Source organism: Zingiber officinale, chromosome 7B, assembly GCF_018446385.1.
Source record: "Zingiber officinale cultivar Zhangliang chromosome 7B, Zo_v1.1, whole genome shotgun sequence".
NCBI classification, from domain to species: Eukaryota; Viridiplantae; Streptophyta; class Magnoliopsida; order Zingiberales; family Zingiberaceae; genus Zingiber; species Zingiber officinale.
The window spans coordinates 24455527-24483269 of record NC_055999.1 but is presented as its reverse complement, the minus strand read 5'-3'; the positions used below and the strand labels follow the sequence as shown (position 1 = coordinate 24483269).

The window sequence follows — 27743 nt, the reverse complement described above, 5'->3', positions numbered from 1 at the left end:
TAAATGCACTATTACCAACAACAAGAAATCGTAAAATCGCAGCTCCAGTTTGTCGGAGACTTGTCGTAGCTTAGCCGGAACGTTTCTTGAGCAGCACACGGGTGAAAGACCACTTCAGAATTGTGTGTTCAAGCTGTTGGTCGAATACCCCTTATAAAGCCTGCTGAGGGCGCCTTCAACCTCCTTGAAGGTGTAACGATCCAATTTTTCCTATTTCAAGTTCTAAAAGTCCATAAAAATATTTGGAAATACTTTTAAAATATTCTAGAGATTTTTAGGAATTTTTAGAGTATTTTTACGTAATTTTTGAAAGTCGTTTAGTAGGTTTACAAAAAGAAAGAGGTTTTGACAAAAAATTTAAGTGAGACTCGAACCCACAATCTCGACCCGAGCCGAACCTCAGCCGAACCCAGCCAACCAACTGAGCTGCGGTTGATTTGTGTTTAAGAAGGGGAGCAAATTTAATTAAGTTGTAGTTGGAGCAGAATTTAAACCTAGTTATAAGTTTTCCTTTTTCGCCGAAAACCCTATTCGCCTCTCCCCGATCCCGACTGCGTGCGGCGCTCCTGCTCGGCGGAAACGAAGAAGAAGTTAGGTTTTGTGTCTCCGGCGCCGGCGAAGCTTTCTTCCGGCCAGCCCTCACCCGTGGGTAGTCATCCCGACAGAGAAGAGCTCGCGGGCACAAGAAGAAGCCGGAAAATCTGCAAACCCGAGCCCTCCGAAAACCCTAAGAGCCTTCTCCTTCCTCCTTCTCGGTTGTAAGTACTACTCACCTGTGGTAGGAGTTGCTCCGAACTTAGGGTTCTTGCTTCCTTGCTTCGGTTTTTGCTATGCCGAGTAGAATTATATGCTAGGGCTTTATTTTTCCTTGCCCTGTTTATCAAGCCGAACAATGCCTTTCAACATTAGAGATTGTAAACTTTAGTTTTGAACCTGAGTGTAGCATTTAGAATTATGATACTGCTGTGAGAGAAATCTTTACTTAAAAGCCTTCGGATTAGATTCAAGACAACACTAGGCATTCATTTGGCTTGCTGTTTTAGTTCTTTGAGTTGTGTTTTGTGCTTGAATTTCCTTGCCATTGAAGAGCCTGATTAATTACATCTTCAAGCATGTCTCCTTATGTTCCTTATTGAGGAACAGATTTAGTTCTTGGCATTTCAAGAGCATGAACAGCCGTAAGTTCCAGCATGCAAACATTAGCATTTTCGTTACGTTTGTGCCATTTAGCAAGATCAAATTAGTTTTCTTTTGCTCCATTTTGTAGCATGATTAGCAAGATCAAATTAGTTTTCTTTTTTGCTCTATTTTGTAGCATGATTAGTAAGATTAGATTAGCTTTCTTTGCTCTTATCACAGCATGTTTTAAAAGTTCAAACTAGCTCTCTTTTGCTCTATTCTATAGCATGATTAGTAAGTTCAGATGTGCTTTCTTTTCCTTTGTTTTACAGCATGTTTAGAAAGTTCAGATTTGCTTTTCTTTTGCTTTGTTTTATAACATGCTTAGAGAGAGTTTAGATTTGTTTCCCTTGTATTGTTTTTATGTAGCATGCTTAGTTAATTGTAATCCTACACTTGTTAGGTATATCTAAAGGATTCCAATAAACTCTAATAAAGGATTATGAGAAAAATAAGTAAAGAAAAAAACCAAGGTCTAGTTAAAAAGAGATAACTAGTAAATTAAAGTAAGAGGCTAGTACCCGACTTCCAAGGTTGTCGTTAAATAAATCCAGGTGACCAATTCCAAGGTCTTGGCCCTGGTAAGACCAAGGTCTTTACCTCATAGGACTAGAGGCTCGCTACCTCAGTCACTATTAGAGAGCGCGCAAAACAAAGATGGTACTAAGCCTGGGCCCAAAGAAAAGAAAAAAAAGAAAGAAAAGAAGAAAGAAAAGAAAAAGAAGAAGAAAGTAAAAGAGAAATTAAAAGATTAATTTCTGGTATAAAGATATAAGAAAATGAAACAAGTATTATGCTTAGAACTAATAGAAGTTAGTTTCTTTAATTCTGAGCCTACAGTAGTAGTTTCATTATTTTCCTATCAGTTAGTGAGCATGTTTAGTATTCAGTTTTATTTCTGTATACCATGAGTACATGCAGCTTTGCTTTTAGCATTTCAGTTTTAGTGTTGTTGCATTCTTTTTATGCACTTCGAGTTTTTGTGAGATAGATTAGTACTTACTAAGCGTTTTCGCTTATAGTTTTGTTTTCTTTCCTTCTACTGCAGATAAAGGAAAAAGCTAAGATATGAAAAGGAGGCGACAGGGTGGTGGTGGTGATGAAGGTGTGTGATGACTGGACTATGGAGAGATCCAGAGAGTGCTACCAAACCTGCAGGACCTATTTGATTAGAGTTTATGCTTTAGTTATTTTCTTTAACACTATTATGAAGTTTGTGAGATTGTAATTGAGTTTATTTCCGCATATGCATTTAGTCACTTTAATTATTTGTGGAGTGATATAGTTAGTTGTTTTTTTTTGGAGTAGTTCTTTCTTTTACTGTTTGTATTATGGATTTGGTCACCGGTACAGGGGAGACTTTATCGAAATTTTTCGGTAGGAATTCCTCTAAACCGTGATAAATCTAATTGATTCTAATAATAGCGTCAGTGACATTAGTAAGTAGAGTAGTAGTTAGGTAACGGTCGTCTTTAGAGAGTAGTAGTAAGAAGGGTGGTCGTTACAGTTGGTATCAGAGCAGTGTCCCATTCTCCATCATCACACACACATCAGCATCATCCTCGCCGTCTCCAAGTAAGAAAGTATTTAAATCATTTCTTTATTATGCTTTTCTTATTATTAACTGCAGTATAGAGTACTTATTTTTTTGAGTACTAAAGTAAGATAGAAGATTTAGTTCCCTTTTCTTTATTCATATTTATGTATGATTAGAAAGGTTAAAGTAAGATATCAAGCCTTTACCCTTGGATAATTAGATGGCAAGAGAGGACGTCCCCGTACTGCTCATACTGAGGAACCAGCTCGAGAGAACGAAGTGCCTAGAGCAACTGATCCCAACCTTTCTGAAGTGGTTGCTCAGCTCCAGAGACAAGTAGCAGAGCAGCAGCAAGTGATTGCCAATCTGATGGCAAACCAGCAAGCAATTCCTCCCCCTCCTCCAGCTATCACTGCAGAGAATCCAGTGGTAATTGAGACTCCACCAGCTACCCAGGGAGCCGTCACAGCACCTCAGAGACTAGAAGCTTATCTTATACAGTGGCTGAAGCTGAAACCAGAGAGCTTCTCAGGCACGACTGAGCCCTGGGATGCCCAGGCTTGGTTTAAAACACTGGAGAGCACTATGGAGCTTCTTGACTGGCCAGAAGTCGAGAAGGCCAAGTGCGCCTCTTTTTGCCTGTCTGGAGATGCTCGTATGTGGTGGGAGAGGATAAAGACCAAGAGAGCAGCTGATCAGATGACCTGGGCAGATTTTCAGTCAGAGTTCTATGAAGAGTTCTTCCACCTGCAGATTACCAACCAGCACTACGAGGAGTTTATAGAGTTCAAACAAGGTGACTTGTCAGTGGAGGAAGCAGCAGAAGTTCATCAGACTAGCTCGTCTGCCCGAGCTAGTAAGTCAGAGAAGGAGCGAGTCGGTGATGCTCGAATCGAGACCACGAGATAGCAGAATGTGAGCGGTGGAGCTCATCGCCCCATGGTGAAGAGTTGATTAGTAGAGCATTAATTGCTGAACACTACCGAACCACATCAAGGCACAACGAGCAACATAAGCCGGTGAAGACAGAGGACAAAAGCAGAGAAGCCGTAAATCACGGTCAAGTAACAGCTCGAAAGGCAAAGGTAAAAGGAAGCGGTGGAACACAGGAGGTAGCTGAAGGGAGGACCAGAAACAAGCAGACCAAGTTTCCTCCCTGTCCCAAATGTGGGAGAACACATCCAGAGTCTGTCTTTTGGGTAAGACTGGATGTTACTCCGTGGTCGAGAAGGACACATGGCTAAAGAGTGTCCTAACAAATTCAAAGCACCTCACCATACCATTGCAATATGGAGGCCACCTGCACAGTTGCACCACATGGAAGCAGTTGGAGGGACCTTATATCGATCGAGGAAGGTTGGAAGCTCCACGGTTCCGCCTTTGATGGTGCGAGTATTCTCCTCACCAAAGAAGAAGTGCTAGTGCCTGGCGGTCAGTCAAGTAGTTATTTTCCAGACATAGCTACTGATTATTGACACCTGGGCGACCCATTCTTTTGTACCGATACCTTTTGCCAGTAGTTTACAGGTGCCTACAGAGAGTACGAACTCCAAGTTCCTGACGACCCTACCTTCTGGGGAATTCATGGAATCCAATCAGTGGCTCCGAGCCGTACTGGTCAGTTCAGACCGAGAGCTATATGTAAATCTGATAGTTCTCGCCATGCAGGATTTCGATATCATTTTTGGTATGGATTTCCTCAGCAAGTACAGTGCTTCAGTGGACTGTCGCAGAAGGAAGGTGGTTTTTAGTCCAGAAGGTGAACCAACATTTGAGTTCACAGGAGTGCCAAGGAAGAAGACCCAGAAACTTCTCTCATCTCTAGCAGCTCACCAGATGTTAGCTAAAGGGTGTGCAGGTTTTCTTGCATACATAGTAAAGGCAGAAGAGCAGAAGGGACTCAAGCAGGAGGAGGTCCGGGTAGTATGCGAGCATCCAGAAGTATTTCCAGAAGAGCTACCTGGACTACCTCCCAACAGAGAAGTAGAGTTTGAGATTGAATTGGTTCCTGGTACCGGTCCAATTTCAAAAGCTCCGTATCGCATGTCTCCAGCAGAGTTGAAAGAGTTACAAGCACAACTACAGGAGTTACTTGACAAAGGCTTCATTCGCCCTAGTCACTCACCTTGGGGAGCTCCTGTGTTGTTAATCAAGAAGAAAGATGGATTTATGCGGTTCAAAGTTAAATAAAAATATGACAAAATTTAAATATGAAATTAAGAAATTTAAACATGAGCATGAATGTAAAGATTTGTAAAAATATGACAAAATTTAAATATAAAATTAAGAAATTTAAACATGAGCATGAATGTAAAGATTTGTAAAAATATGATAAAATTTAAATATGAAATTAAGAAATTTAAACATGAGCATGAATGTAAAGATTTGTAAAACTTATGCTCCTCTTATGTTTAAATACTTAATTCTTAATTTTCTTTAACTTTGACTTTTTTCTCCCCCTTTGACATAAATAAAAAAGAATAAGGAGAAAAAAATATTTTATGTAATTTGAAGCTCCCCTAATAGTAACACTTAGCAAAATTTAGCTTTGGAAATACTTAACTAATTTAGAAATATTTTGAAAAATATCTAACTTTTTCCAACAATAATTTAGAAACTTTTATATCTTTTTCGAAGAACAAACTTAGCTAAATTTTCAGCTTTAAAATTGATTGCGTTGAGAAAACACCTTGCCAAATAGCTAAGTTTTAAAACATAATCTAACTAAGTTTAGTTTAACAAACTTGATTAAGTATTTAGCTTAAAGGTTTTTTACTTAGCTTAAAAAATACTTAGCTCTTTCAACAAAAAACTTGGCAAAACTTAGCATTTGAAAATAATTGCCCTAGAAAACACTTAGCTAAATTTGAAAAGCCTTTGAAAGATTTTGACAAGCCCTTAAAAGTATTGATAAATACTTAACTTTTAAAATAATTTTCTTGATAGAAGTTTAGTTTAAGTACTTAACTTTAAGAAGATTTTCATAAAAACTTAGCTTAAGTACTTAGCTTTGAAAATATTTATATTTTCAATAGAGACTTAGCTAAATTTTGAAAGTAAATGTTTTATCAAGTACTTAGCTTTCAAAATTTAACTTAAAATAGATTTTGATAAAAAGCTTTAGCTTAAGAAAAAATTTAATAGAATCTTAGATTTAAAGTTAAAAACTTAACTAAAAAATATTTTCTTGAAAAACTTACTTAATTAAGTAAGTGCTTTGAAAAATACTTACTTAAAGATTAATTATCATTAAGACTCTTAATATAATTTAAAAATTAATTATTATTAAGATTTTGAATCAAATATGATTTGAAAATTAATTAGGATTTAAAAATTAATTATCATTAAGACTCTGAATATAATTTAAAAATTAATTATTATTAAGATTTTGAATCAAATATGATTTAAAATTAATTAAGATTAAGATTTTGAATCAAATATGATTTAAAATTAATTAAGATTAAGATCTCGAATCAAATATGATTTGAAAATTATAATTTTGTAAATAATGATTTTGAAATTTGAAATTATTATGATTTATACTTTAATAATAATTAACTTTTTAAGAAATAATTTAAAAATTAATTATAATATGAAGTGAGATTTTGAAATTAATTATGATGTTTAAAAATTAATTAATAATTATCAAAATTTCAAATCGACTAAGATTAATTATGATTCTTAAAATAATTTTCAAATTGAGTGAGATTAATTATGATTTGAAATTATAACTCTAAATAATGATTTTGAGCTTTGAAAATATCAAAAATAATTAATTTACTTTGGTTGAAATTAATTAGACTTTTGAAATTAATTAAAATTTTAAAATTTTTCATAAAATTAAATGAGATTTTGAAAGTAATTAAGATTTTAAAATAATTTTCAAGTAAATTGAGATTTTGAAATTAATTATGATTTTTCAAATAAATTGAGAATTTTGAAATTAATTATGATTTTTAAAATAATTTTCAAATTAATTATGATTTTTCAAATAATTTTCAAATAAATTATGATTTTGAAATTAATTATGTTAAATTTATTAAATTGATTAAGGTTGATTAATTAGATTAAATTAAATTAGGTCGATTTTAAATTCAACTAATAACAATCTAGATCCATCTCACCCGATTCTAAGTTGTCAATCAGGGAACCTTATGTATTTTTATGAGATGGTTAGCTTTAATTTAGATTATATCTAAGGATTAATTTATATTTGAGTTAGACTTAGGTTTCCAATTAGTCAATTAAATACACATTTCTAAGATTAGCTCCTTGGCTGTGGCGAGACACTAGGCCTTCTTGGGTATGGGATCATCCACCACTTCTAGACAGAGCCTTTCAAAGAAAGTATATATTTAATTTCCTTTTTGAAACCCCTAAGTTTAACTAAACAAGTGTAAATTACGTCTAAATCCTTAATCTAGCCTAATCTAAACATATAATAAAAGCAGTAAAAAAACAAGCATCAAACAATTCTATTTTATAATAAAAATGATCTTTTTATTGGCTCCCCCTGGATCATAGCCTCGATATGGTCTATCAAGGTAATGGACTTGATCCTTGGAGACCCAATATAGGCCAAGTCCAACTCGATTGATCAAGTTAGACTTGGGGACCCATGCTTGGACTATGTTTCTATTTGATCTATTTACAAGTGACAAGCAAGACCGATATTTTCTTTTAGCTTTAAACCCTAGTCCAGATCGATTGTATACGACTTTCTGTTTTCCAAAAATCAGGTCAAGATTCTTGGAATCCAGTGTAAACCGTTCCAATGTAATCTTCAAATTCTTGACTTGAGTTTTCAGGCTGAAATTCTCTTCCTCAAGCTTTTGGACTTAAGTTGAGGTTCCAATCTGAACAGGTTCAGTCAAGGATTCGGAGTTAGTCACTTCTTTAAGGGATGTTACCTTCTTTAGAAGTGATTTGATCCGAATGTTGAATTTTGCTAATTTATGCATTAAATAATTGATTAAAATTGTATAAGTGAGAAACACTTACAGAGGGGTTAGGCCATTCGGAAATGGATATGGATCCGTGGCTTCTCTCGGACTCAGCTTCCGATTCGTTCTCGGTTTCTGAATTAGACTTAAATTCGAACTTAGTTTCGACAATATTTGCTTGAATCGGTAGTGCGAGGAAGCTTGCTTGTTCTTCTTCATCGGACTTGTCTGATGATTCAGACCATGTTGCTTTTAATACCTTCTTTCTTTGTTGCTTCTGGTTTGAACAATTCGGCTTGTAGTGTCCCTTCTGATTGCAGCCATAACATGTGACTCCAGTCTTGTCCTTCTTGGACTGGATCACCTTCTTGATGTCTTTCTTTTTGTAGAGCTTTCTTACTAAGTTGATGAGTTTTGCGGTGATCTCGTTGTCGGAATCCAGTTCTTCTTTTAGCTCCGGTTCGGTTCAGCATTTTGGTTTTGATTCGCATGCTCTGCTTGTACTTGCAATCAAAGTTATACCTTTCTATGTCGATTGGGCGTTAACTTGTTCACGCAATTCAAATACAGCGAAAAGTTCATCTAACTTAATTAAGGAGAGATCCTTAAAAACCTTGTAAGCATCTACCATGGATGGCCACAAGGTATTTCTCGGAAAAGGCGTTTAAGGTATACCTTAGGATGTCGCGGTTTTTCACTCTTTGTCCGATCGTGTGAAGCCCGTTGAGTAGATCTTGTATCCGGGCATGGAGCTGGCTAGCCGTCTCACCTTCCTGCATTTTAATATTGTACAATTTGTTAAGTAGTAAATCACGTTTACTTACCTTCGTGTCGGACATTCCTTCGTGCAACTCGATAAACTTTTGCCATAGTTATTTGGCGCTCGAGAATGGGCCGATGCGGTTCAACTTCTCCTTGGTTAGGCCGCACTATAGTATACAGGTTGCTTTGGCATTTGCTTCTACCTTCTTAATTATGCTTGCATCCCAGTTCACGCAAGAAACCAGTTCTCCAGAGCCGTCGAGTGGAAGCTCGAGTCTGGTTTTGATGATCATCCAGACTTCGAAGTTGGTTTGAAGGTACGCCTCCATCCGTCCTTTCCAGTAACCGAAGTCATCTTCGATGAAGAGCGGTGGGCGAACGGTGCTATAGCCTTCTTGGAGAGCCATTGAAGATCTAGCACAAAAAAATGAGAAAAACGAGTCCCAGGACTTGATCCTGGATTAGCAGTGTGGTTTAAGAATCGAAATAAAATACGATCTCGAGTGGTGTTGCATCTACTTTGAGAAAAGAATCCGATTATGAAAAATTAGATCGGAAGACGGCAAGAACACCGATTCCGATCGACTCCAAAAAATTGAAAAACGCCACGAAAAAGTGCTTGACTGGTGGTTGCACCAAATCGAAGCGACCCCGCTCTGATACCAATTGTTGGATCGAGACGTGCTAGAGGGGGGAGGGTGAATAACGCTCGTGGCTTTCACAATCCGTATTCAAGAAACGTACGAGTAAAGCAGCGGAATAAGAAAACAACGCACACAAAAACCCAAGTATTTACTTGGTTTGGAGCTTAGGGCGACTCCTACTCCAAGGCTCACGCTCGTTGAGCGTTTACTTTGGGCAATCACTATAATATCACAAATATAGTACAATTAATGATTACAAATAAATGCACTATTACCGACAACAAGAAATTGTAAAATCGCAGCTCCAGGTCGTCGGAGACTTGTCGTAGCTTGGCCGGAACGTTTCTTGAGCAGTACACAGGTGAAAGATCACTTCAAAATTGTGTGTTCAAGCTGTTGGTCGAATACCCCTTATAAAGCCTGCTGAGGGCGCCTTCAACCTTCTTGAAGGCACCCTCATCTGCATCGAGTTCGCCGCACAGATCAGATCAGAAGTGGTCGCAGCATATCCACTTGAAGGCACCTTCATTCTCCTCGAGGGCGTCTTCAAGCCTGTCCGAGGTGCCTCCAGCTCCTTTGAGGGTGCCTCTAGCCTTGCTGCGCGCGCTTCTTCTGCCTTTCACTCGAGGTGCCTCCAAGCTCCATGAGGGTGCCTCAGGTACTATTCATCCGAGGCATAATATGCTCTTTTGTCCTTGCAAAATATATTAGTCCACAAAACAATCATATATCCTGCAAAACAAAGTTAGCACATAATAAACATGATAATAAAATATTTTGACAGTCTCCGGACTGTACGGTTCTGATTTCAAATTTCCGACCGGAAACCTTAGGTTGAACCGACGCCTATTGTTCCCTCTTCCGGGGAACGCGCCTTCACCTACTCTACTCAGGAGAAGTTACCTTTTGCCAGTTCGGTCCTCCAGACCGACTGGGCTTTTGCTCGACGCTCGAGTCTTCTGGTCTTCATGCTGGACGCCCGCTCCACGACCTGTTCAGACTTCCACCTGGTTCGCGACACCAGGATTTTCACCTAGGGTTACCACCCCCTAGGATTTTTGCCCCAAGCTTTGACCCGCCAAGATTTTCCGCCTAGGGTTATCACCCCCTAGGACGTAGGGTTACCGCCCCCCTAGGGTTTTACCTTTGCCTAACCGCAGTTAGGACTTTTGCCTAAATAACCTTAGGACTTTCCTGCAATCTCATTCACACACATTAGATAACAAAACGACTTAGCTTGAATCCTTTGACATAATCAAAACATAGGTTCAATCGTCGGATGCTTCTTACACTAACATGATCCACTTTTCAATAACTTTAACTAAGTTAACAAACTTTATTTAAATTAGTCTAATTTTATTTTATGTTATAATTGCTATATTAAAATAAATATAATTTTAGAATAATAAATATATTAACATATTATTTTAATTTATTAAAAAAGGATGTTTTTTTTTCAGGAAAATGATAATAAGGGCATGGTCTATTTGAATAAGGCAAAAGTGAGAAGGATGTGTTTTCATTGAATAGTTACTATTTTTTTATTTATCATCGAGACAACAATCTATTTGGTATGCTTTATTTTTAAAAAATATCTTTACGCTGCTATAGTACGGACTGATGTGAATCCAAAGAGAAAGATATCTCAAGAATCCACAACGAATGGAAGAAGAAAGAAAGAAAGAACTAAATCGATAAGATTGATGAAAAGAATCTCGACCCAATGCTTAGAAAACATGAACCTTGGTATAGAAGATGGTAGACGCTACAACCTTGGGATGGAGGTTAATAAGTTTTCGAACGCCATAAGGAAATACCTTGATAAGTTCTAATTCAATGAAGAACTAACATGCGAGAGCCTCACCGTGTTTTAGATTGAAAAATATGTCAAAGATACATGTGTGGACGTCACCCCCTTTATTTATAGCTATAAGGTGACCAAAAAATCCTAAAAGGCCAAAAGAAAGACCATTTAGTAAAGACCTATGTAGATTACTTAGTCATTTTAAGCTTATGACTTTATTACAACCTAAATAAAAGTAGAAATTGAGTCTAAATTAAGCTTATATATTCCTACTACATAGACATGAGACTTAAGTATTAATCAAGCTCATATAAGACTTGAATTAGGTAGACTATGTAGAATAATGATATAATTTATTTTAACTCTTTTAGAAATAAAAATAGATTATAAATGAAAAAAAACGTCCGTTTATGATTTTTTTCCCCCTTTGGATAATGTCATTTGTGTAAATAAAATAGCATAATTGTAGTAGTATTCAAAATTTGTATAGATCCTAATTTTGAATTTAACAGCTATCCCGTTGCCCTAGCCTTCTATCAGTTCATTTTCCTCCTCCCGCAAACTCGCCGTCGTTTCCTGGCGATCGACTCGCTTTAGTTCTGAGGACCTTCTTGCTTCCTTCCCTTACTCCTCCTGCTGCTTGGGGCCGGAGATCAACACTGCCCACCTTCCATCTGTTCGGAGCCGCAGATCGCTTGGAGCCGTCGTTCGTTGCCCTATCCACCTTCCATATATTTGGATCCGAGGAGATCTGCAACGGTGAGTTCGTACGCGACTGTTCCTTTCTCGTGTTTCTCCTCTTCATTTTTTTACAACTTGTTCACGCCTTCTCCGGTTCTTGAGTAGACCTTACCTCTTCGCCTCCTACCTTGCTCATCTTGAATACCTAGGCTCTTTCCTCGAAGTTTTGTTTCCTTTCAGATAGTGTTGTAGTTGTTTCCATTTGAATATCCGATTTCATTGAAAGATCCCTATCCTTTCCGCAGTGATTAGGGTTCTAGATTGAAACTTGCCATATTTGTTACTTTATATTTTTCATATTCCCTGGTTAAGTTAGTTTGTCATCGTTAATTCACTTTATATTATACTTGTTTACTTATATTTTCTCTTGTTGTAGTATGATAAATTTGTTAGCAAGAGATGGTTTGAAAAATGACGAAGTTGAATACGGTTGGGTAGCAGGAAATTTATCTTAAGGAAGTATCTTAACAGCAGTTAGACCTGCTATGTTATATGGAGCTGAATGTTGGGCTATGACTCGAGCACATGAGCAGAAGATGAGAGTTGCAGAGATGAGGATGTTAAGGTGGATGTGTGGACATACGAGGATGGACAAAATAAGAAATGAGAGCATTAGAGAGAAAGTAGGAGTTGCATCTATTGAGGAAAAACTCAGAGAGACACGTTTAAGATGGTACGGACATGTACTTAGACGACCAATAAATGCTCCAGTTAGGCGATGTGAAACTATGATAAACATGCATATAAAACGAGGAAGAGGAAGATCAAAAAAGACTTGGTTAGCAACAATAAAACAAGATAAAATTTATTTAAATATAGATGATGATATAATAGGAGATAGAGTTCAATGGCGTAAAAGGATTCATACAGCCGACCCCACGTAGTGGGAAAAGGCTTGGTTGTTGTTGTTGTTGTTGTTGAAGTATCTTAACAAAGGTAAGGAAAATTATTACATGTTGTCATGTCTAAACTAGATGACGTTGACTTGCCTAAATTAGATGTATGTGGATAAAGACCAATCTCTTGTTAGAAATTGTTATGGAGTGCATTATTATCTTTGGGGGGAGGACTAGATTTGTCCTGCCTCATTAGTATTTCTTTAAAACTATGTGTGAATTTTTGTGACTGATGAAATTTGAATTGAAAAACTTACTGATTGATTATAGTTGAGCTAATTAATTACTCATACCAGTATGCAGACATTCTTAGTTTTGTTTTTGCATGTAAGAAAAGATGTATTAGGAATATATAGACCCTAAAATATCAGAAACTAAAATATGAAGATAACTTTTTCAGTACCTTGCCAAACCAGAAGTCAGAAATCTTTCATTGTGGATGGAGTCAGAATACCACTAGCAAAGTCAAATTTTTGGTCGATTATTTAGAAGTATTTTACTAGGTTTTAAATCTCGACTCCTACTGAGGTTTTGGTTTCAAATTGGAATGATATAATTTCGTTATCATATATGTAGGATCGAGACACGTGAGAGGGGAGAGGGGTGAATCACGTGTATTTAAAAAAAATGTTTATCTTTTTAGCAACTAAAAAGAAGGTGAGTGCAAAGTGCAGTAGACTTAGAAATTAAACGAAGTAATAAATCAAAACACGAACACGAAGAGTTACTTGGTTTGGAGCCTTCGTCGACTCTTATTCCAAAACCCACGATCTCTCGGACGGTATCGATAGACAATCCACTATAAACCTCTTCCGGAACCGCCGGAACAGGAAATTGAATACAAGTACGAAAATTAGGAAAGTGTAATAGCCTACACTTTCCTTTTGCAAGTATAAAAGAAGAACAACAATACTAAATCGTTATCAACGCTTGAAGTGTAGAGTCTGAATAGGCTCGTGTGTCGGTGTCGGTTTGCCGGTAGCGGTCGGATGTCTCAAAGTAGTAACGCAGTAGTAGAGCATAGTTGAAGCAACAGAAGTGTCGTTGAAGCTTGTACAAGAGAGGTGTTGATGGCTATTTGACAGCTTCTTTTATTGATGATCCGAGGCGCCTCCTTCCCTTGGAGACGCCTCTGGTTGACCTGATCTTCACCGAAGACAACAGTTCTTATCTGTGCAGAGGCAGCTCCTTCCCACTGGAGGCACCTCGGTTCGCCGAGGCTTTATCCTTTGCAGCCACAAGCCTTATCCGCGCGGGGAGGCGCCTTCTTCCTCCTGAGGCACCTCCGCGCCTTCTGCACTAAGGCGCCTCTGCGCTTCCAGCGCAGAGACTTCTGCTAGCTGCCCCGAGGTGCCTCCAATCAGGTGCCTCAGGTGAATAGTATCCGAGACTTCTTTTGCTTCTAACTTTTGTAGAGACATGTTAGTGTACAGAAAAATAATAGACCCTGCAAAACAAGGTTAGCACATTTTTAAAAATATTATTAATTATATTCTATCTCCTCGAGACCATATCTAGTCATGGTCTCAGACTTTCAAAATGGATCTAAGTTGGACCAGCGTCTATAGTCCATCGGAACTCGTCCTCATTGGATCTCTCTTAGTTATTTACCAGACCTTACCAGACCTGTTTGGACTGTCTTAGGTGATCAACTTGATTTACTAAGACCTACCTACAACACTGAGTTAGCACAATAGATATAAAACAGTAAGGTAAAACAATGTTAGTAGTAGTCGGTCACACATGCTTGGGGTTTACTCCTCCAAGATTTTTTATTACCTAGGGTTACCTCCTCCTAGGATTGCCTAGCTCTACTCACTAGGATTTCCATTGTCTGACTTCACTCATTAGGACTTTTCCCACCTAGCTTCACTCATTAGGGCCTAGCTTCACTCACTAGGACTTCCATTGTCTAGCTTCACTCATCAGGACTTCCACCACCGAACTTCACTTACTAGGGTCTGACTTCACTTATCAAGACTTTCATTATTCAGCTCCACTCATTAGGGCCTGACTTCACTCACTTGGACTTCCACCATCTAGCTTCACCGACTAGGGTTTGACTACATTCACCAGGACTTCTCCTTACCTAACCTTCAGTTAGGACTAGTCACTTACTAGACTTCTCACCTGCCTAATCTTCGGTTAGGACTTACCTTTGCTAGTCATCTAGTCCTGACTAGACTTTTCTCTTCCAAATATCAAGTTATGTTGGATTAACCCTTTGTCAACCTGACCATATTTGGGTATATTGTCAAATATTGAGACTCTAGAGGTTGATTGCATTAATAATATCGTACCGTGCCGATACAGTTTTGATACTTTATATATATATATATATATATATATATATATATATATATATATATAAATATGTTTATTTTGTATTTATCTAATATATATAATAGAGCTTGGTTGTTATTGTATTAATGTTATGTAACTTGACAACATATCATTTGTCAAAACTTCTAAAATAAGGATTAGACATTCATATCAACAAAAATGAGCAGGGATCCTCTGGTCTAGGATTTCTGGTCCAATCTGCCCATTCATTGGTGGGGTGGACTGTACCCCACCTATTAAACAGGTGGGGTTCAGCTCACCCCACCAATGAGCTTGCAGGCCCAGAGGATCTGAGTCCAACAAAAATATATTTCATATGTTTAGGAATTAAGAATCTAAAAATAAAGAAGCTAAGTATGTTAATATTCATGATTTCAAATCTCAAATTGATTCTAAGATAAAAGAAATTATTATCTATAATAATTATATCAATTAACACAAAAATCACAATATATATAATAATTATATATATATATAGCGTATATTGAATTTAAAATCAATTTATTTAAAAAATTTATATATATTTTATTTTATTTTTAACAATTAATTTTTTAGAATTATTTATAAAATTTTAAAATTATTATAAAATTTTAAAATTATTTTAAATATTTTCATAAAATTTTAATCTATTTTTAATTTATAAAAATAATTTAAAGTTTGTTTTTAAAATTATTTTAAATTATCTATTTTTTTACTTTATTTTTTTTATAATTTTAATTACAATAATAAAAATATAAAATTGTATATTATAATTATATTAATTAATTAATAGTTTGTTTAATTAATTATTAATTTATAAAAAAACAGTCACTCGGTGCACAAAGCTTCCGCCATGCGGGATCCGGGGAAGGATTTATTGTGCGCAGTTTTACCCTGCTTTTTGTAAGAGGCTGTTTCCAGGATTCGAACCGTAACCTTTTGGTCGCAAAGCAACAACTTTATCGTTGCGCTAAGACTCCCCTTCTAATTATAATTTATATAATAATTAATTAGAAATTATAATTTAGAAATATAATATAATGGTTTTATTTAAAATTTTTAATAAACCCTAACTTTTTTCTCAATCTCGCGATTCCGCCTCCCATCACAATTTTTTTTCACGTAGCCACCTCGCCGCCGCATCGCCGAGCTAATCTTTCGCCGATGATTCCAGGTAAGTCTTCATCCCTAAATTGATCTTCTTTCTTCCTTCTTCCTTCTTCCTTCCTCCTGTTTGCGCGCGTGACACACGTGAAATTGTTGTGCGTGCTGTGCTGGTGCCGATCCCGCGTCGGAACGGTAAAAACCACTCGTTTTGGGTGCCTCGTTTCGGGTGGCATGGCTCGAGATTTCATTCACCAGTATGACTTGGTAATCACATTTTTGAATTAGTAGGTTTATAGGAAATTTTTTGACTAAGATTGTTAAAGAAGGTTGGTTTGGTACTTGCCTAAGTCGTTTAGTATCTAGATCCAGACATTATATTGGTACATGGATATAAGGCATTTGCACCAAAGAGAAATGAAGATTCATTCTTATTTTATAACATTGATGGATTTTATTAGTCTTATGCATTAAAGTGGAATTTTTCCAACTCCATTCTAACTTTTTGCAAAGCTTCATAAGGCTTCATTTTTGCATCTTAATTGTTTCTTAACAAACTCATTTACTTGGGCTTTGTTATGTTGTTAATTTCATTATATCAGTGCGCTAAACTGATGCTCGTTCCCTTTGCTTTCTTTTTTTATCTTTAATGTTAAAATCATAGTTTGGCATTTCAAGGATTATAGTAGATGATTGTGTATTGTTACTTGTGTTATTTTACTTGGTTTTTCTTCCAGGCTAAGCAGAAGCATAATAATCATAAAGGTCAAGAGAGAGGAAAAAAACGGAAGGTGTTATCTAGTTCATGAAACACTCTTATCAAACTCTAGAAGAAAGCTCCTCAGATTCCTTCTCTTTCATGCCAGTAGGATTTACTATCCAAAAGACTGGTATACTGGTAGATATATCTGATGTTTCTGGCACTGTCAATGATGTTGCTGACATGGTTCAACATGATTTTGATGACAGAGATGCCAGTCCTATAACTTGGGACAGGTAGATCAGAGCTTCACTTGGCTCCTATCCACTTCCATTCTGCTGAATCCCCAAATTTGAATTTGGAACACCTGTTGCCAGCTTCCCCTCCTCTCTTGCCTGTCGTTTTTATCCTGCTCCGTCAGTCAAAGTCGAGCTTCTCAAGTTGCTGAAATCACCATGATTCACGGCGATCAAGTCACTGCACACCCGAAAATTGATGACCCTTTTGCTGGCTACTCTCTCATTTCCCTCCTCCCTCGGACGCTAGGGATTGGGCTCCATGCTGATTCCCCTTCATTGGAGAAACATGAGATGGACACAATCAAAGCTGTTCTCCAATCAATAGTAAACCTCCATCTTGTTCTCCACTCTCAGCATCAACTGTTTGTTTTATTTTCATGAGGAAGGGTCAGCTTTAGGAAATTTCTGCTCACTTCAGCTTAGATCATGACACCCAGGTTCTAATCAGGATGTGTTTTCTGTGCATCATCAGGTTCACGACGGTTCTGGGGATGTCACAGAGCAGGCACAAACTATCACCGAGAACTGCCAAAACATGGTACACTCTTCTTTAGATGGGGACAATACTATTCCTGCAGGCGGTATGGGTCAACCAGTTGGAAGGAGGCCAGTGCTGGGCCACAGGTAAAACAACTTTTGACTACTATCTCTGACTCTTAAAACAAACACTTGAACATTCTGCCTATCCCATTGTCTAAGCCATAAAGGTCTGGAAAGGATTATTTTGCATAAAATTATTAGGGTTGTGATAAGAATTTGTGTGAATTCTTGTAGAATTTTTGTCATACAAATGCTAAAAAGTGTTATTAACAGTAATTCTGGTATGGACATCAATTTGAATACATTACATGATCCAGAGGAGTTCTTCAGGACAGCTGAGCTACTTGAGAGTAATCCTTCCCTATTCTCACATGATTCTTCCATTTAACGTTTTAGTTTTACTGCTCAAGTCCCTTTTGTTTTGATGAAATTAGAAGCAGATCAAATGCATGAAAAACTGAAGGGCGTGGATCTCACTGAATTGGAAAAGGACAAACATATCACTTGTCGCAAGCGTCGCTCCGGAATTTTTCCTGAGTATGTATAATTTAGTTGATCCATTGTCTAAGTTTGCTGTAAAAAGAGTGAAGATATGCTGTGCTTGGATGAACAATGCTTTTTAACCTTTTCATGTGGTCAATTTAAACTTGTTTAAGAAGCTTGATTGGATTATTTTGGATTACTTGTTCTACAATGAGTTACATAAACAAAAGTGAATGCCGATGACTTGTATGCCTGGGACAAAGGTTCACAGATTAGTGTGTCATTCATATAGATGATTAATCGTCATCACATCATTACACAATACAAGGTTACATACTGAAGTTGCTTCTTACAACAATTAGGTAATAATTTTTTGAGCTTCAATATTGCCTCGTCTTCTTGTACCATTTTATGACCTTCAAGATGTTTGCAAAACTACTTGGTTTAGACTGAATGTAATTTTGAAATTTTAACATGCCAGATATGCAGTCCTTCCTATCAAGATAGCAAGAGATGCCAAAGTCATTATATCATTTTTATACGCATTAATCTCAAGATTATTTATAAAATCATGAAGTGTTTAAATTTTTATGGAGTGTTGTTGAGGTAATTACCAGTAATGAATGTTTGCACTCTTGCAATAATTATGTAGTGTTATGAAAAATTTAAGAGATCATTTTTAGTAATTTATTAGTTAACTTTCCTTCAATATAGTGGCTTATTTGACGACTTGATCTAATGGACAAGCTGAAACCACTTTAATGCTTAAAGAGTTGAACTGGCTTTGAGTCAACAGATAATATTTGCTATTATGTATTTCTGGAAAAAACAATTTATCTATTATGCTTGTCAAGCATGCTACTTTGACTGAGGTAAAATTTCCTGGATATATTCTATTTTATGTTTTTGCTTCCTTTCCTTGTCAGGAGAACATATTCGATGAAAGGGTATAATGCATTTGAAGATTTTGATAAAAGAATAGCTGAATCATCAATGAAATATATCCACAGGTACCACAGCTTTGTTTGATTTTGTTCACCTTGATTCTTGTTTCCTTTCTGATTGTAAACATCTCAAAATGCACATCGTCTTTTCCATTACTTTGTATTCTTGATGACAAGTATGGGTGTTTTCATCTTTTTTTTGTTTGTTTGTATGAAATACTAAAGCAATTATCAACTCGTTCTACCACAGTGATTGCGTTAATGATGTTGATTTTTCTGAATTGGACCATATATGTGATCCAGTGGAGTTCTTCAGGACTTTTGAGCGGCTAGAGAGTAATCCTTTCCTGCTTAAAATATTATACCATCGTTTAATTTTTTTAATCACTCTGTTTCTTCCCTTTTGTTTTGTTGACATCAGATGCTGATAAAGTGCTTAAAAAACTGAAGGCTGAGGTTCCTGTTGAATCTGCAAAGGATCAGCTGACTGGTCACAAACACTGTCCAGAGTATGTCTAATTTAGCTGGTCTACATGATTCCTTTTTTTTCTAAATGACATTGTAGAGACGGTTAAATATGATACACAGTGACAAACCAACTACATTTTAAAACTTCGCCCATATACGTAATCAATTTTATACATCACATTGTCTGCTTGATTTCATTATTTTGCATCATTTATTTGTTCTATGATGCTTATGTGAAAAGTAAGCCTTAAAAATGATAACATCATTGTATGCTTAGGACAGAGGTTTATGCATTAGTAGGGCATTCATGTTACTGAGTTTTCTTGAATGCAAAATTTCATACAGTAGTGAAATTGCTTATAAAGAATGATTGGATAATCAAATACAACCTCATCTTGTTGGACCATTGTTCGACTTCAAGTTATTTCTTCAAACTACTTAATCTTAGCCCCAAATATTTTATTGAAATGTGTGATTATTCCAATCATTTTAAATGAGCGACATGATTTTAGATTCGCTAACAACTAAGGAACAATATTTGCAAAAATCTTGAAGAGTAGGATTTGAATTGGATTTCATATCCTCCTTATCCATCCCCATTTATTAAATTCATCCCTATACTCATCTCCATACCCATCGGGTATTTAACTTTCATCCCCATACATGTTGTAGGATCGGGTATCCATATCCTACCCATCACCCTATTACTACCTCAAATTTTTTTATAAAAAATTGAATTATTTTAATGAACTTATGAATATTTATTAAATTCTCTTCCTCGTCTACTCTTCCTCGTCTTGCACTCCTTGGATCGGGTGAGGAGTTCTTGTGGAAAATAAGATAAGATACGTGTTGGTGACCGGGTAAAGAGGCAAATTAAGTTGTTTTTTCCTGAAGCGGGTTAAAGTTTTTTCTTTCCAACAAAAAATAAGGCTTTATATAGATTGGGTATCGGGTAGGGTATGAGTAGAATTTTACTATATCCGCCTCTATACCTGAATCTGAAAATATCCATACCCGAATACTCGATTATTTAATTGAGTCTAAAAATTCCCTCCATATCCTACTCCATTCGGGTCGGATATTGGATTCCCCATTGAATTCGGGGGAAATTGTCATCCCTAGTCATGGGCGTTTGTACTTTTGCACTAGATATTTAGTGGGCATTTGGTTCTTTCCTAGGAATAAGAATCGGAATGAGAATCATTGTATTGTGGAATGGGAATGGGTATGAGCATGGATATCACTCTTAAAAGTAATGTTTGGTTAGTTACATATTTTCTATCGGAATAAATCAAAATTTCCTTTTTTACTCTTAAAGGAAAATAAGAGAAAAAAATTAGATGTGAGAGAAAGATGAATGTGAGAGAAAAATATGATGAAAGAGAATGATGAGAGAGAAAGTATGATGAGAGAGAAAGTGTGATGAGAAAGAATGAAGAGAGAGAAAGTGTGATGAGAGAAAATGAGAAAAGAGAGTGTGATAGGAGAGAGCATGATGAGAGATGAGAGAGAAAATATGATGTGAGAGAAAGTATGAGGGGAGAGAAAATGTAATGAGAAAAAAAAATGAGGAGAGAGTGTGTGATGAGAGAGATTGAGGAGAGAGAAAATATGGTGAGAGAGAAAGTATGATGAGGGAGAAAGTGTGATGAAAAAAAAAGAACAGTGAGTGTGATGGTAGAGATTGAGGAGAGAAAAAGTATGATGAGAGAGAAAGTGTGTTGATGGAAAAAAAGGAGGGAGTGTGATAAGAGAAATTGAGAAGAGAGAAAGTGTGATGAGAGCGAAAGTGTGATGAGAAAAAAGAGTGTGATGAGAGAGATTGAGGAGAGAGAGAGTATGATGAGAGAGAAAGTATGATGAGAAAAAAAGGAAGAGAGTGTGATGGAAGAAATTAAGGAGAGAGAAAGTATGATGAGAGAGAAAGTGTAATGAGAAAAAAGAGGAAAGAGAGTGGCATGAGAGATTAAGGAGAGAGAAAGTGTGATAAAATGATGAGAGAGAACAAGGAGAGAGAAGTGATATGAAAGAAAAAATAAATAAATATATTTTGATATTTGATATTAAAGGAGAAAATTTTACTTTTAGTTCAAGGGAATTTTTGGAATAAGGGAATATTTTGATTGATGAAAATAGGGTAATGACTCATTGAAGGGGAGGTACATGGGAATGAGTTATTATCCAATTTCAAGGATTCATTCCCTTATTTGTATTCCTATTCCTATAATCCAAACATTAACAATAACAATCAATGATTCTCATTCTCATTCCCATTCCCCACTCCTATTCTCCTAAACCAAATGCCCCTTTAGTATTTTGGAGCATTACATTTTTATTTCTAAAATAGTCATGTTTTTTTTCCTGTATCAGGAGTTCCATTAAAGGCTGCAGTGCATCACAACATCTTGCTGGGAGAATTGCTTCATCATCTAATGTTTCAAATAAAATCACCACCAATGAAAACCATAAACCTAATTCATTGGATCAAGGTAGTCTAGACATCTTTACATCTACACTTATTGCGAAAGCTTGTTCAAGAACCTTACATGGGAGGAATTGCTATTTATTTGTTTGTAAATTACAGATGCTGCAGATGATAAGGAGATAAATACCAGTGATCTTCTTAATAAGCTGATGACTGTGTACCAAGATTTGAATATTGCTGATGGGACACCTCCGGTGAATGAGATATTGCAGATTGAGACAATTGAAGTTGGGAAATTACGGCTACCTGAGTGGCGTATAATTGAAAAAAATGATTTCGAAACATCCAAAAATAGAGCAATGCAAAAGACATCTGGAGACCATCAAATTTCTCAATCTTCACCAACCCAAAAAAAAATTCCACCTCCAGCTATTTCAGTTTTGCAGTTGCCGGTTTCAGTTAATAATTTGTCGGAGAATGCTCACATGTCTCCTCAGAATGATGATTCATCAAATGGAGATTCTTGTCTAGTCAGCTGCCAGCAGAAAATGCATCTTTCACCTCCTGTTGATATCAGTTCTCTTAATAAAAATGGTTTCCTTGCTAGAGATGCTTCCATTACACCAATTTCAGATGGTGAAAGATTAAGCTTCAGTCATAAATTGCAAACTCCAAATAGCAATGCAAGTAAAACCACTCGTAATATTTCAGCAGAGGCAGAGGGAGCAGAATCGGCATGCCGTCCATCTGAGAGTACCATAAGAGATAATAATCATTCGGAAGGGTTTAATAAACAAAAGGATGATAAAGTAAGCTATTCTGGCACTGGGAAAATTCATATTGCTAATATCATATTCTAATATTCTCAGATATGTTTTAGGGTGAAGATATGCAACTTGATCCACTGCATGACCATCTTGATTTTGGAGTTAGGGATCCAACTCCTGGTGGAATGATTAAAAGAAGGTTGGCTTGCACATTTGAAATTTCTGATGAGGAACATGTGGTATCTGAGAGCGGTGTTGATGCTAATAGATGTGGTCACAATGAAGAACTCCAAATTCAGGCAAGTCTTTTAGATGCATGGAGTTATGATGGTGTTCAAAGATTTAGGATTTAGGCTGCATAAATTTGTAAAGGATTACACACATATTTATTGTCTTAGGAAGCTCGTTTAGCGTTCATTTTCATCTCATTACACACATATTTATTGTCATAGGAAGCTCGTTTAGCATTCATCTTCATCTAACATTGGCAACTAGATTATTTGTTACGTTTATTTCCATTTTCATCTTCTGTTATATTTCATTGGTGTTGGGTATATACTTGTTCAAGGAATATTCACTGATGCATCGTTTGAGTATCAAATCCTGCAATATCTCATTCTTATTTACTACTGATATTGCTTTGCTGTGATGATCCTCATATATATATATATATATATATTATTTTTTTAGCTTCATGGACATTGTGCAACTTCTGGGATGTCTCAAAAAACAGAAGAGAAAGAAATAGTTTCAGGAAGAAACAAAAACAAGCTAGAGAAAAAAATGTCTTCAAGAAGAAAGAGTCTTGCAAGTAATCTTTATCTGTTTGTTAATATCATTTTGTAAATTAAGTCGCTCTTGAAACTTACTGTTTACAACTTTAGATGATGGCATGAAATGGGAATCCGGTGTAAGACGAAGCACAAGAATTAAGCATAGGCCTTTGGAGTATTGGCGTGGAGAGAGATTCTTATATGGACGAATTCATGATAGTAAGTATCGGTTAACATCTATTATAACTCATTCGTTATTGTTTAAGCTTATTTAATAATATATCCCAATTGGCATATTTTTTTTATTACTAAAGGTTGTTACAATTAATGAATCCAATCAACACCATTTAAGGAATTTTAGACCCTGCTTAAATGTATTGGGTTGATTTGAGCACGCCTTAAATAATCTATTTGTTGCTGTCTTAGTGAAGATCTTGCTTTCGATAAGAGTAGATTTTTCTGGATCTTGCTGTAGTATGAGAGTGTGATGTGCTTTCATCTCCCTTCTTTTTGCCGAAATGTCATACTTTTATCTGCAATATATTACTGTTCCTGTTAACAAATATATTAGGGTGTGTTTGGCATGGTGGGATGGAATGGAACGAAATTAGAAATGGACTTTAATGAGATGAAAAAGGAATTTTTCCATACGAGTAGATTTTTCTGGATCTTGCTGTAGTATGAGAGTGTGATGTGCTTTCATCTCCCTTCTTTTTGCCAAAATGTCATACTTTTATCTGCAATATATTACTGTTCCTGTTACCAAATATATTAGGGTGTGTTTGGCATGGTGGGATGGAATGAAACGAAATTAGAAATGGACTTTAAAGAGATGAAAAAGGAATTTTACATTTCTTTTTTTTGGTTGTAATAATGGAATGTGATAACCAGTTGAATGATCCATTCCTTTCTTTTGTTTGCTTGTGATAATGCAGTGCTATAACTAGTTGAAAGATTCATTCCTTTCTTTTGTTTTCTTGTGATAATGCAGTGCTATAATTAGTTGAATGTTCACCCAACTTGATCCATTCAATTTAAGATCATTTGATTCTTACGGTCAGTGTGACTTAATAGGTTTGTCTAGTTTGTCTGATGGCCCAATCCAACTTGCTTGTTGGGCTCAATTGGCTTGGTTGGTTCACCCAACTTGCTCAATTTTGTTGTCTCAACTTGATTTGTTTTCTTATCTTTGACTCATCAGTCTTAGTGTGACTGGTTTGCCCCGACTCCAGCTGTACACTTGACTTGTTTTACCCGACTGGTTGGCTCGGTCCATCTAACATGACTTGCTTGCCTCCCTTTTTTGTATACATTTTATTTATCTTCATTTTTGTTTTGAAATGATAACTTGGGAACGGAGATTTCCCATTGCAATGGTAGGAATGTATGAATCATTTTCATTCCATCCTAGTAAACACACCCTAAATGTTTCTCTTAATCTCTTACATAACTCTATATATTTTGGTTGAAGAGGCTATTAGTAGAACTTAATGCTATCTTATATTGTTTTGAGATCTGATCCATGACATTTATCCAACACATGCAACCAATCCACAGTTCTTGCAGTAAACATCTAAGAAAAAGTTCAAGCCACTTGAGATATTGTTTTTTTTTGAAAATGATGAAACTGATTATTCTTGAAATGCTTTTCGAAGGCTCAACTTCTAGTTTGGTTCTTATGGTTTGATGTATTTTAGACCTTTGAGGGCTAGAAGGTTATAGCAAGTTTAGGTGCTTCAAAGATCAGTTTGGACTCCTATGGATTCATATTTATGTATTTGCAAGCCTTATAGTTCAGATCATTCATCCAATGCATCCTACGATACTGATCTTTTATATATATATATATATGCTAATTCACATGCAATTTCTTGTATCCGCAATATTGAACAAACTGACATTTCTTAGGTCTGGCAACGGTTATTGGAGTGAAATATGCATCACCGGGGAATGATGCGCTGAAAGTTAAGTCATTTGTCTCAGCAGAGTATGCAGAGCTTGTCACCCAAGTAGCATTGCATTGACATCAAGCCTTTTTTAGGGGGGCATTTTGGTTTATTATCATGTTATCCATCCAATCTTTTTGGTTGGACATGTATGCCTCTCTTTATTGAAGACGTTTATTTTGGAAATGGGCTTGCCTTTTGAAGGTAAATCTGATTTAATCTTGATATTCTTGGGTGTATAATGATCAAGTTTCTTCATACATTTGTATAAATCCTCAAGAAATGAATGTCGAGGGTTGAAAAATTGCATAGAATTCTGAAATTTGTATTGATGTTATTAGATTAGTGTTCTATTAATTCTTCGTTGACATTGTAGGTAGCACGGCTTCCTAAGGTTCCAATTATGACTAGTATTCACATTGTTAACTTGTGACACTATCTGATAGATATATTCAATTTAAGGTAATATGTATTTAAGGTAATATGATATCTGTTTAAGTTTTATTCATGATATGCTTTTCAAAAAGGACGTCAACTGATTGGTTAAGAATAAAGAAACTACCTATGAAATATCAATGGATCAACTTTTTTCAAGTGGATAACCATTTAGACTCATCAAACAGTTTTAATTGCATTGTGTTAGGAGTTCATACTTTGTCCATACTTCTTTTGAAATGAAAGTATGCAAAAGAAGTAAAGGTGTGGAGAAAATGCCACAATACTTTTAGAAATATATTTGTGCCTCTTAAAATAAGGATCCTCACTCGACCCGGTCAAGCACTCACGGTCTAGCTAGATGGAGTAAAAAGCAAAAAAAAAGTTCGCTATCTATTTATTTATTTATTTTTTACTTTTTTAAAGAAAGAAATAAAATACCATGCACCACCTGATAGTGTTAGCGGATATATATATACAATACTGATATTATACGCGCCCTCTTTTGCGCTCCTGTGCGCGTCAAAGCCAGGTGGATATATTTTTTTTTCCACCTCTCATATTTTTTTAACCACGTCATTTTATTTTTTCCTTTCCTTTTCTAAAACCTAACTTTTCCTCGCCCTCGTCTCTGTGTTCCCCGCGACGTCGTTTCCTCGCCTCGCCTCTGTGTTCCCCGCGACGCCGTGCTCTGCGATCCTCTCTCGCGACGCACCTAACTTTTCCTCTCCTCGCTCGCCTCGCCTCGCCTCTGTGTTCCTCGGCGTTTCTCGCCGCGACGCCGTGCTCTACGTTTCGCGTTGCCGCGAGGCTGTGCTCTACGATCCTCGCTCGCAACGCCGTCCCTACCGCCATCTATCGTTGCCGCCGTCGTCGTTTGTCGAGAGCCGCCGACGCCGACCTGTCGCCACGACGCCATCCCTACCACCGTCCCTCTCTGTGAGAACCCTCCCTATTTTTGCTATTTGCATTTTAAATTTCCTTCCTGAATCATCCCCTAATCACTCTGTTGAAACAATCCAACCAGCTAGCATCGGCTTTTGCATTGTGATGTTGCTTGTACTCAGTTAACCATCATTCTCCTGCGGCATTAGGTTTCTAAATCCCTTCTCTGTTGCTGCCTTGAGCAATGCGATTATAGGTCTAGCAATAATTGATAACTATGATTATGCATTTTTTCTGTATTTAGTTGCTTTTTGAGCTACTATCAATTTCATTGTCACTCTTTCCATCTTGTGGTACTTTGATAGGTTACCTTTTGTCCAATTTTGAACATATTGCTACCCAATTATTTTCTATTTCTCTTTTCTTGTACTTAAATTGTATTTGGCTGTTAATTGGACTCATGACTACTATTTCCATCCGTTTACCTTTGACAATACATGCTCTGGATTTATTGGTCTGGGAAATAGAAGTGTACAATCTAGTTTTTGCCGGTTACCGTCTAATTTTTGTTTCTGTTTGGCTTCTTCTGAAAAAGAATCCAATGGTTAGCTTCAGAGTTTTCTTCTTGGGTGGCTTTTACATACTGCCAACTAAATCTAATTACTTTCATGTGGAAAATAAAGGGGCTTATGATATTTTTTTAAATATACAAATCAGTATTCTTATCACTCACCGTTATGGACGAGGGCGAGGAAAAGTTAGGTTTTAGAAAAGGAAAGGAAAAAATAAAATGACGTGGTTAAAAAAATATGAGAGGTGGAAAAAAAAATATATCCACCTGGCTTTGACGCGCACAGGAGCGCAAAAGAGGGCGCGTATAATATCAGTATTGATATATATATATAGACTGGTGATATGCTGCGCGCCGCACAGTCCGGACTGTGTGCGCAGCATATCAGACTTTTCTATTTTTTTTATAATTTGAATTAAAAAAATCAATATTTCTATATATAAATCCTTAATATATAAATATATCCCCTAAACACATTGTAATATTTCATAAATATTTAAATTTATTTCATTTTTAATTTTTTCTTTTTACTAAACATTATAACCCAATTAGGATGTCTGAACTCTAGAGGT

The 27743-nt window shown here is 36.3% G+C and overlaps 1 protein-coding gene across 4 annotated transcripts; it reads left to right on the top strand.

Moving 5' to 3' along the window:
- The first annotated feature begins 503 nt into the window (after positions 1–503).
- On the top strand, positions 504–25655 carry LOC122005566. Of its 4 annotated transcripts, none has more exons than XM_042560644.1 (16): positions 504–758; positions 16670–16797; positions 16902–16928; positions 17010–17255; positions 17404–17555; positions 17745–17821; positions 17906–18008; positions 18881–18964; positions 19149–19234; positions 19320–19407; positions 21740–21858; positions 21954–22603; positions 22675–22860; positions 23252–23372; positions 23446–23553; positions 25243–25655. In XM_042560644.1, exons 2-16 carry the CDS (start codon positions 16738–16740, stop codon positions 25356–25358), a joined length of 2223 nt encoding a protein of 740 aa, XP_042416578.1. In that variant the 5' UTR covers positions 504–758; positions 16670–16737; the 3' UTR covers positions 25359–25655. The 4 variants fall into 4 exon arrangements, with proteins under 4 accessions (XP_042416578.1, XP_042416577.1, XP_042416580.1 ...); XM_042560643.1 differs by having other exon boundaries at positions 16670–16830; XM_042560646.1 differs by having other exon boundaries at positions 506–758; positions 16670–16822; positions 16902–17255.
- The last annotated feature ends 2088 nt before the right edge of the window (positions 25656–27743 follow it).